This window comes from Drosophila obscura, unplaced genomic scaffold (genome assembly GCF_018151105.1).
Source record: "Drosophila obscura isolate BZ-5 IFL unplaced genomic scaffold, ASM1815110v1 contig_150, whole genome shotgun sequence".
NCBI lineage: Eukaryota > Metazoa > Arthropoda > Insecta > Diptera > Drosophilidae > Drosophila > Drosophila obscura.
In genome coordinates, this window is record NW_024542736.1 from 1,074,346 (window position 1) to 1,085,646 (window position 11,301).

Sequence of the window (11,301 nt, forward strand, 5' to 3'; positions counted from 1 at the left end):
TCGCTCCATTCAGAGCAACTTCACATCAGCTCCAAGCTCCAAGCTCCACTCCACGCCACTCATCAACTTCATCTGCTGTCGTATATTGTGTGTGTTTGTGTGTGTGTGTGTGTTTGCCACTGAGGCTAAGTCAATTGACGTTACCTTTCGCTTTGTTCTTGGATCTAACGCTTATGCGCGCATTGTCTGTGCTCTAAAAGCCTTTAGCCTCAAAGGAGTTTGCCTACTGGCTGGCGGCTTCATCTTGGTGGCAGTGCTCAGTTTAAATATTGATCGATCAACACCTGGGCGGCACACTTGCATGCAACGCCCATAACGGACGCCAAATGGGGTGCCTTCTTTTTGGAGCTACGCGACATGCGATCGCGCAACGTCTCATAGAACTCTTTGCGACTCAGCACACCATTGTCATCCGTATCGAAGATGGTGAAAATGATATCGATAATGTGATCAGTCAATTGCACGCCCACCACCACATGGGCGATGTGACTGAGCGTCTGTCGCGACACATTCAATCCGCTCATATAGTGGAACGTCAGGGCCGAGTCCACGGCGGCCATATCCTTGAGGAAGAGAAAAAAGTCCAGAAATTCTTCCAATGTTACGCCCCGATCGGAGTTCTTGTATTTCTGCTGCACGCGCAGCAGCATTGCGGAATTTTCATAGTTGTTGGCCGCCGAATAGGCCAGCACCACCTTGGCGAAGGCCACCTCGCTGAGCACCGTCCTGGAGCCCTTCAACAGTGTTTGGAACTCGAGCAGCAGCACCTCTCGGGTCAGTGTTCGCTGAAATTCCAAGAACACATTCACGTTGAGCTTCTGCGTGAGATTGGGCCCAAAGAAGAAGTGATTGAGGTGCATGTTGCGCACATGGCCATCGCCCTGGCAGACTTTGGTGAGATATAGATTCATGTCGTCGAAGGATAAATCGCCATCGCCATTAATGTCGAACAGGCGAAAGGCCAGCTCCAGGTAACGCTCCGGTACGGCCAGCAGCATGATCAGAAACAGATAGTCCCCCAGGGTGAGCAGTCCGTCCTTTTGGAACTTATAGAAAATGCTGTTCTTGTCCAACGACGGGCAGCTATACTTTCTGATATGCTCCTCGGTTACCTTGTGGAATTGATCGAGACCCAGGTTCTCCGGCTGCCGTTCGGATCCGGGCGTTATGGAGCGCAGAAAGTCCTGCGGCGTCATGTACACCTCCCAGCGGCCAGCATGGTTCTTCATTTTGATGGTGGCAAAGTAGCGGAATACCTTATCGGGGCTTGAATACAGGCGCAAACGATTCTCATACTCGCGTATTTTCATTTCCCGAAAACGGGCACGATGATGCGATTCGGCAGGACCCCGCTTCTGCTGCTGCTGCTGCTGACCCTGCCCATCCATTGGGTTCTCGCAGCTATCATCGGCAGTCCCAGCGGCTTGTAGCGCTGCTACTGGCCAAGAAGAAAACGTGGCGGAATAATCTGCAGGTCGTTGGCAATGTTTGTGAATCAAATCCCAAATGCTGCACGCACACTGGAAAAGGGGGAGTGTTGGTCCACCACGAAACATGTTAACGGAAATTCGGGAAAAGAAACGCAAAACCACAATGATGGAACTACAAATTTGAGTAGGAAAACCCGATATCGTTTTTGGGTTTGTGTGTGTGTTTTTTTTTGTTTTGAATTTGGGTCAAACTCTCGAACTGATTGATGGGATGCCGTCCAGTCCCAGTCGGCAGGCCTACTTCCCACATTCGATTTGAGCATTAAAAGTAATCAGCAGCGCAAATATTTGAACTACACAGAAATGGAGTGGCGTGTGGCCACTGCCTCTATAAGACCCCCCTGGGAAATTTGCAAACAATAAACTGGCCCCACAGGCAGGGCAGAACCTGGCCAAGCGAAGGGGGGGAATAACTTTTACTTCGATTTGTGTGGATTTCCTCTAATTTCTGCACTACACAATTTCTATGCATTTATGGGGCGCTATACCATTGTGTAGATGTGGCTGGAGGCAGGGGCAAGACCCTTCCACGCCGCAACTTACTCCGGCAACACGATGGGTGTGACTGTGGAGCACCCTCGACAGTAAGTTTCGCTTTGCAGAGAGCTCTGGTTTTTTGTGCTGAAAAACTTTCAATGGGTCTTCAACGATTGGCTTCGTGGACAAAAAAAATGTCCACAACTGCACAGTTCCTTCTTCTGTTGTATGTTACATATATACATATGTATGCATTAATAATATCATGGGCTTAGGTACACCCAGAGCATAAAGCGCTGACAGTTTAATTAATATTTAAAAATGCTGAAAATATATACATATGCTACGAGTGGGTAAATTGTAAAAGGAAAGTGACATTAATGTAATTATGTTTGATTTAATTATATATATATATTAAGAATATATATATTTCATATTTCAAATAAATATATTTCATATTTAAAATAAATATATTTCACATTTAAATTAAATATATTTCACATTTAAAATAAATATATTTGCTTTAAATTAAATATATTTCATATTTTAATTTAATACATTTTATATATAAATTAAATATATTTCACATTTAAAAAAAATATATTTCATATTTAAATTAAATATATTTCATATTTTAATTTAATACATTTTATATATAAATTAAATATATTTCACATTTAAAATAAATATATTTCATATTTAAAATAAATTTATTTCATATCACATTTAAATTTCACATTTCACATTTAAATTAAATATATTTCATATTTAAATTAATATATTTCATATTTAAATTAAATATTTATATTGACAAGTAGCTTAACTATATTACCATAAAATCAATGTTAGTCTCTGAGTGTAGGTTGAAGTGCTGATGGTTGATGGGCTGAGTGTTAAATTGATTCCACACACAAAATGCTAATTTAGACTTTTGGTTTGCTCGCAGTTTTGTCGTCGTATTGTTTGACAGTTGATTAAAGCATGACAGTTGCTGCGCAACTCTTCCTTTCTTTTGGTTTGGTATTCCCCAGGTGTCGTCGTTGTCGTCGTCGCATGGCCAGCCAGGTGTATAAAGCGCTCGGTGTGGCACTTAAGCTGGGGCCAAAAGGTTGGGCGCTTACCTTCTGTCAAACGGCTGTCAGCCCAAAAGCTCAATCCTTTTGTCCGTTTCCTGGCATCCTGGCATTTGCATATTGTTTTCTGTGTGTGCCACACACACACACACACACACAGACACACACACACACAGACACACACACACACACACACACACACACACGCTCCTCTCACATAAACAACAATCAGGGGGCACAAACACGGCCAAAAGCCAGTCGAGCATTAGAGCGCTGCCAAAAAATTAAGTTAAACAAAAAAAAATAACGTCGCCGCTGCTGCTGCTGCTGCCTCTGCTGTCGCTGCCTCTGCTGCTGCTGCCACAGTGCAGTGAAAGTAAAACGGAAACGGATACGCCTCCGGGCGGAATGATAGAAATTGTCACGTAGCCGCTCTTTGAGTGTGGCTGACAAATATAGGGCTCACACAGATACAAAAATACACAGACACATTGACATATGTGTGTGTGTGCAGTCGTGTTTATTTCTTTGATTTAACATCAATTGTAAACTGCTTGCGTTTGTGATTTGTCAGGTGTCACAACCACCGGCACTCTGTCGATTGTGGGGCGGGGCATGCCACACGACATTGGATTCCGGTACTTACGACTGACGACTGACAGTAGGCAGTAAAATTCCCACTTAAATGTTGGATCTGCCCGCAACTAGGCTGCAAATTGAGTAAGTACAATAATAGTACGGCAACTACATGGCGACTATAAAATACCCTAGGACTACCACATGGTAACTTTTGCAACGATTCAAGGACAGATGTCGGCTTACCCTCAGCATTATAACATAAGCTCAGATTGAGTTTGCATTTGGGATTTATTTGAAGATAGTTTAACATGTCAGAGACACTTTGTGGCATAACTTTTATCATGAATAATAATAATATTAATAAAATAAATAAATAATAATGTAAAGAAGAACTTTTATCATGAATATCATAATATTAATAATAATAAAATAAATAAATAAAAATGTAAAATGCTGATTTTTAATAGGTTTATTCATGAGTTAAGTTAAAGTTAAAGTTAATTATATTTCAATTGTTTAAATTAATAATAATAATAATTTTTAATATATTTCAAAAATTATAGCCGGACCAAATGTATTTTAATTGATATTGATATTTATATACATATATGTAGTTTTGTTTGCCTATTAGTGCTCATATGCCCCTTAGCCGCCACAGAGTGCAGGGTATAATTAATCTTTTGCTTTGTGAGATGCTTTTGCAATATGCAAATTTCCAATCCCACTGCGGGATTGGCGAAACGGTTTTGGGTCGTATTTGGTGGATTTGTCAGCGCCACTTGACACACACCAACGACACACACACACACACACTGGCTCTGCCTTTGATAAGCATTTAGAGAGGCTTACAAACTAATATGCCGCATATGCCAAATGCAGTGAGAAGGACCTCCCCCACACACACTTTTCGGTGGGGTGTGGGTGAACTTATCGAGCCGCTGCACAGTAACGGCCTTCCGGGCGAATGAACGGGAAAGAAGTTTCTTGCCTTTCCTTTCCTATCCTTCATTGTGTGCTGCCGCATTGCAATTTTTTTTTGGTTTGGTTGCTTCCTCGACTCCGTGGTGGGGGGGACTTTTAATTTTATAAATTGTCTCGCCGGGCGCTGATGTGGCCATGTGTGTGTGTGTCTGTGTGTGTGTGGGTATCTTCTGTTGGAGTGACAGAATGGCTTTCCTTTGTTGCTCTGCAGCGTGCCATTGTCGTCAGCTTAAGATTTTGATAAGCCATTGAAAAGTGTGTCTATAAGCACTTTGAGCATTCGAGTGTCGCTCCTCCGTTCGACTCGCTCGCTTTGTTTGCCTTTACTATATAAATGGCTTAATAACAGATTTTCCAGCGACAGTTGATGATGTCTTCACTCCTTCACTCCTCAGCTTTTCCACTCGATCCGGCCAGCCATAATTTGTTTGCGCTTGCATGTCGATGGAAATGGAGAATTATTGAAATTTGAGTGGACTTCAAAGCGATTGCAAAAATTGAATTAGAACACTGAAACGCAAAAGAAACGACAAAAAATAAAAGAAAAGAAGAGCTCTGGCTCTGTGCAAAAAGGGGGCGCCTCCTTTCGTTTTTTTTTTTTTTTGTTATTTTGCCTCGTGCCACAGAGCGTGAATTATGTGATTTATGGCAGCGGCTTGTTTGCCAAACGCTTCACAATTACATAAGCACTCCCGTACCCCTCCTTCTGTTGCTCCATCTCTTCGTCTCACTGCCGCAGGGCAGACTGTAAAAATATTAACTAAAGGATACCTTTTGTTTGGGCTTGAGTTGTATAAAGAATTCTGTGACAATTAAGCGCCTGGCAGCGGAGAAATATCAGCAAAGATCATAAAGTTGGAGCTCTTAAAATCTCCTAAATTCTGGTAAATATAATATACCCTTTTCTACTCTTCTCGTACCGTGTGTGGTATCAAAAAACATCCCCCCCGAATAGGCGTAAAATATGAAATAATATTCGGTCGGCTCGTATGTTAAATGCGTTTGCAAATATGTTTGCCAAAGAAACTTTTGCGCGAGTCGTCGGCGGCGGAGGGTTCGGTTCAGGTCACTCGTTTTCACTTGTGTGCTCTGCACAAGGGTTTGCCCCAAACTTTTCCGCATACACATTCCTGGAGCAGCACAGGCCAAGCCTTCGTACTCCATATGTTGGCTGGGATTTTATTTCTTTCTTTCGTTTTTTTTTTGTATTTTGGCAAATTTGTTGCCTCAATGGACACCACTGCGTACTCGGACTGGCAGCTTCCGTTGCCTCGCTGCCTCGCTGCCTCGCTTCCTTGCTTACTCCCCGCCGTTATTTTGTTGTTGTTGGTGGCTGCTTTTGCTTGTTGTTCCGTTCCAGGGTAATAATTCTAGATTTATGAAAATTGTTTTTCCGTTAATGTTTGCAATGTTTTCGACGTTTTTATGTTGTGGCCCCCACACACAGGCGGTGGCGGGCAGACTTTATCCGCACCCACGAACACTCTGCATGCGTATCCGGACAGAGAGAATTTGTTTCGCTTTATCCCCTTGCCAAAGGGTATTTTGGTTTTTTAAGAGTTGTTTGTTTAGTTTTTTGTTCTGTATAAATTATATATATGCCTGATAATTTTTAATGTAGCCATATTTAAAGGCTGTAATCGGTAAAAAACTTTGAACAGACATTAAGTCTGGTATAGCTGGCAAACGAATATGTCTGAGTATTTTTCATATTTCTTGTCATATTTTTGGGTGCAGTAACAGAGGGTATCCAAATGCCAGGACTAGCAGCAGCAGTTCCCTGCCTTGTTTCAATTTGATTGCGTTTAGTGAAGTATTGTAATATGAGGAGTGTATTTATTGTATTTAAAGGCATGCGAGTGAAGGACCTTTGTCCCCCCCCTCTGCTTAGTGGGGGCGGTCTGCATTTCTGCTGCCGCATATGGAATGCGAACCCACGAAATGGTTGGCCATTTCCATTATTGGGTGCCCTGGGCTTGTGCCCTTGATATGAAAACTTTCGCTTGGCGCAGTTTGCAAATTTTCGAAATTTGATTTCTCTATGACCCCCCGACCAAAAGGGTTGACTGTGCGTTGTTTGATTAAATTTTCGCCCTCGCACGACATTCCCCATAAATCTTCCAGTGAGAATGGGGGGCGGGGCGCACTTTCTCTGTGGGTTTTATGGCGCGTGTGTGCACTTGGGAGCGGGTCGAACGGTAATGAGGAAAGTGCTAACCGAAAGAGCCTGACATTGTAAATCCCAATTGGATGCATCTGAGTCCTGTTTGAGCGCGGGGAATCTTCGGATGAATATTCTGACTCTGGGTGCTGACTCTGCCCCCAGACTCCTCTAGCCGCTAATTAACAATTAACAAACCCTGTGAGTAAAGGTAACTCGACCACAAATTTTGCATTTCCTGTAATTACATTTGAATGCAAATAATTAATTATTTGTGCAAATAAACAATGCAAATCAAATATAAATTGATAATAAATGTAGGGATGTAGGGTATGTGCGGGGGCTGTTAATTAGTCCCAGATCTGGCACTGATTATGATTGTGGGTCCGGGCGACTTCAGGAGCTGCCATTTTGGTTAAATATTTGCACGACACACACACACACAATTTCAATTAGGAATGAGAGGCAGTGCAGTGCAGTCGCAGACGAGACTGCTCGGTTTTTGCTGAAACTTTATCCATAGCTGCCGTCTCCTGCTGCTGCTGCTGCTGCTGCTGCAGGATTCTGTGGGCAGTAATTTCGACCACAATCGGTTTATAGTGTCAATTGTGCAAGTGAATTTATCAAAATCTACTTTTTGCAGCCCGCACTGCTCGTACTCGTGCCACAAGCAGCATGTGAGTCCATTGCCTGGCCAAATGCAAATGCAACGATGGGGCCATTTGCATACATCGAAGCATCCACTATCCACTATCCATGTCCATGTGTGTGTTTGTGTCTGCCACATAGAAAACAAACAAATATCGATTTTGTGTGTGTGTGTGTGTGTGCTTGTGTGTGTGACTGCTTCTGGTTTCTGCACTTCCGTTTCCGTTGTTTGGTAACGGAAAATTGCAATATCTTTTCAGCGTTCAAGTTGACTTTTTCCTTTGATTGACTCTCGGCCAAGTTCCAGCGCCTGACCCACAAACAAAGCTCCTGGCCATAGAGGATTTTTCTTCAGCGTTGCAGCGCAAGACGTCAAAGTATAGGAGGGCTAGGGCTAGCCCCTATTGATGATGCCGCCTGCCAGGGCTGGGCGTGGTGCCATGCTTCGCAGAAGGTTTCTTCTGTTTCCTGCTTGCGCCACAGTGGCAGCAGCAAATGCATAATGTTGCAATATACATACAAACACAGTCGGGTGAGCGCCGTGACGCCGTGAGCGCCGAAAATGTCATTTGGCATTCTCACTTGCCGTGTGGCCAACAGGCGAACAAACACTTTGCATATTTTAACCTTAAGCGGATTTTGCGTTTGCAAATCAGCTTCCGGTTTTACTTTTTTGTTGTTTTATTTGGTTGCCGCCTGATGTTGCAGCTCCTCCTTCAGGGGACAGTTTGCTGCCTTGCCACACACACAGACACACACACAGCTGCTGGAGTGCTGTTGTCTTTCGGGTTTCAACTGTTAATGGCATGGAATGGGATGAGGTACGTGCATTTCACTCTCCTCCAGCCAACGCCCCCACCCCCCACCTAATCGTCTGTGTCTTCTTAAATTTTGCATTGGATTGCCATCTGCCTGCCTCTGTCTGGCACGTTCTCCTGCTGCGTTTATATTTATGCAGTTTACGTGTCAGTCGGTCCAAGGGTAGCACAGCCCTTATTTTTGCTCATCTCTTTGCCTTTTTCTGTGTGCATTTGTCATACATACATATGTATGTACATATATATGTGGAATGATGGTAACTACTTCCTCTCCAGTGTCAGACCATCCACCTGGCTAGTGCATTTCCTTCTTCGATTGCTTACGTGGCCTCTGAAATGTTGATTTCTGGCGACCTGAAAACATGGCATGCCCCCCCACCCTTCATGGCCGTCTGGCAAATTAAATTTAAACAGTTGAGACGTGCAAAAGTCGCTGCCAGATGAAAATTCACGTGCAATTCTTTACCTGTTTTGAAAAATTGGCGCCATTCACATGTGCTGGCAGTTCTCTTTTCTATGCGATTTAATGCTCCACAAAGTTACACTTTCCATCAAACTCTGGCATGTAATAAATGTGGCGCCGTTTAAATTTTTGGTGTGCAACGTAAAGTTTATTAAATAACATAAATTAGGGGCGCAGGCTTCACCGCTAATTTGTGCAGCGCCCAGGGACACGACGCCAGACTGCTTAAGTAGAGAGATAAATTTTGGGATAGCCACTATTAGAGTGTGGGGAGTGCTTTTCCATCTATCAGTTTCCACTAATAACATTCAAGATGCCCATGCGGCTTACAACGGGGAGCGAAATGGTGCCCACTGTTGCCCCTGTGCTGGTTTGCCGGCCTCAGTCTCAAATTGCAGTTGGCACTTTGCGGCACAAACAGAACTTGGCCCTGGCAATAACATTGCGCAAAGACCGAGTCTGTGGCCTAGTCTGGGGAGCTGTGCCTCTGGGCAGCTGTTGACTGTGGATTGCCTCCGTTGCCTCCGTTGCCGTTGTTGCTGTAATGGCTAAGCCAACAGACAGCTGCTACGAGCGGACTAGTGCAGCAGCCTCTGCTGCACTGCTGCTGACCTGGATTTGGGGGCTCGCTTGGGCATATTTTGGCTTAGCCATCATTAGGCCCATCAGTGGGATGTCAGTGTGTTGGGGTATTTGCTTGGAGAATGGCAGCAGCCACTGCCACTGCCAGTTGGGGTCTGGGCTATCGGTCATTGGGCAGATAAATAGAATATAAAGGTTTTGCATTAAATTATTAAAATTCATTTGTGATGCTGGGCCAACGCCAACGCCAGCGCCACGCCACGCCACCACTTAAATATTTTATTGAACATTTAAATAATATTTTAATTAATTTTGCAAGTTTACTTTTGCTGCATTGTTTGCGTTCGGTCGGCTTTGGGGTCAGCGACTGGGGCTTATTTGACCTGAACACAGCCCCCCCCCAGGACTCTATCTACAATCCGCAAAGGCCTCCCCATGCATGCATAATTTATTTAGTGGTTTATTTCATTGCGGTCAACTCCTGACAGAGACATTCAAACATACATATTGTATATATATATATGTATAGCCATAATGACACGACCGCAAATTTCAAATGTTCAATGGAAATGAAGAGATTTTCTGGCTTGTCGATCAATCATAAAGGCATCTGACAGCGGTTAATTTTCAACAAATTGTTTCCACTTTTTTGCGCACTTTTCTTTTTTAGTTGGGAGAGTCCACAGCCAATGTGTTTGCCATCGAAATTATTTTATTTTCCGGAATCCCAGTTGCTGCACGAGCACCAGCAGCAGCAGCAGGAGAATGCAATTAGTGCCAAAGCTAACTGAGGCGACTACTAGCTTGGCAAGACGATGCCCGTTGGATACTGGCCACCTGCCACGGCAAACCCCCTCCTCGTGTGCAACTAAATTCCAGCAGAAATACATATACATACACATGTATGTATGTATGCTCCGAGGCACACACACGCAGACGGCAAATGAAACAAGAATGGTAGAAGAGATGTAGTATAAAACGACTTTAAGATACCCTACACTACTGAGGAGCTACATACATATGTATGTATGTATGTACATATGTATTTATATATTATGTAACTTAAGCAAACTGCTTGCAATCAATCAATGCAAACCAGATAAACCTTAACACTTTCAGGGTGTCTCAACACAAAAAAAACACAAAACCATTACAAAAGACTTGCGCTCACGAAATTATCCATTATTCGTCTCTTCTTTAATCTGTCTATCCAGAGGCTGACAAAAGTGTCTTTTGCGTACATATGTATGTATTAATGTACATGCTAGTGCTTGTGCTCGAGAGATAAGCTTTGCAGAGAGATCGGTTCTATGCCCCTCTCCCACACACCACACAACACAGCCGAAATTAGTCTCTCATTGTTGTTGCTATTGTGAGAACGCAGACGTGTTCAATCGTGCTTAACCGAAAGCACGAAAGAGAGCACCACACGAAGCGCAGGTAGAAAAGATGTTGGGTTCGGTGAGCGGTTGAGAGAACGGTTGGCGGCTCAGTGAAGTAGATCGCACTGGAAGAATGTGTTCGAGGTTTTTTTGCGAGCGAAAATATGTATGAATGTACATATGTACAAATGTAGAATGCACAATGTACACTGTACATGTATATGGAATCCTTAATATGGATTTATGAATGCAATAATTACCGAAAATCAATACGTTTCAGTTGATTGGCATAAGCGAAATATTCCAAAGCGGAATGTCAACTTTTGTAGTCCCAAACGACAGCCTGTTACATGCAGTTCCACGAATACGATATACCCTTTCACTGCACAATGTAACAGGTATAACAAACTAAAGTGCCCATGGGGCCCAGTGGGCGGTTTGAGAGTGTGGGCGGTGGAGGTTGTGCGGTCAGGCAAGTAGCAGCTGCTTTTTGAATTTTGGTGTTTAGCTTTTAGCGCCTAAAACTATGCTTTAGTGGTCAAGTGGAACAAACAACCCGACCAGAAGCAGGGCTCAGAGCCAGACACAGCAGCAAAAATGCTCGACCAACAGGCAGGCAGCAGGCAACAGAAATGAGCCAACAAACC

General features: G+C 43.5%; 1 protein-coding gene and 1 long non-coding RNA gene across 2 annotated transcripts; both read right to left on the bottom strand.

Moving 5' to 3' along the window:
- Positions 1-257: 257 nt before the first annotated feature.
- LOC111080683 (calcium uptake protein 1 homolog, mitochondrial) lies at positions 258-1,388 on the bottom strand. The gene has a single exon (XM_022376438.2). The coding sequence runs from the start codon at positions 1,386-1,388 to the stop codon at positions 258-260; it is 1,131 nt and encodes a 376-aa protein (XP_022232130.2).
- A 9,034-nt stretch (positions 1,389-10,422) lies between these two features.
- Positions 10,423-11,041, bottom strand: LOC111079772. Its single transcript, XR_002608402.2, has 2 exons — positions 10,915-11,041; positions 10,423-10,779 (listed from the first exon to the last, which is right to left on the bottom strand). It is a non-coding gene; the product is annotated as an uncharacterized LOC111079772 (long non-coding RNA).
- Between the last annotated feature and the right edge of the window lie 260 nt (positions 11,042-11,301).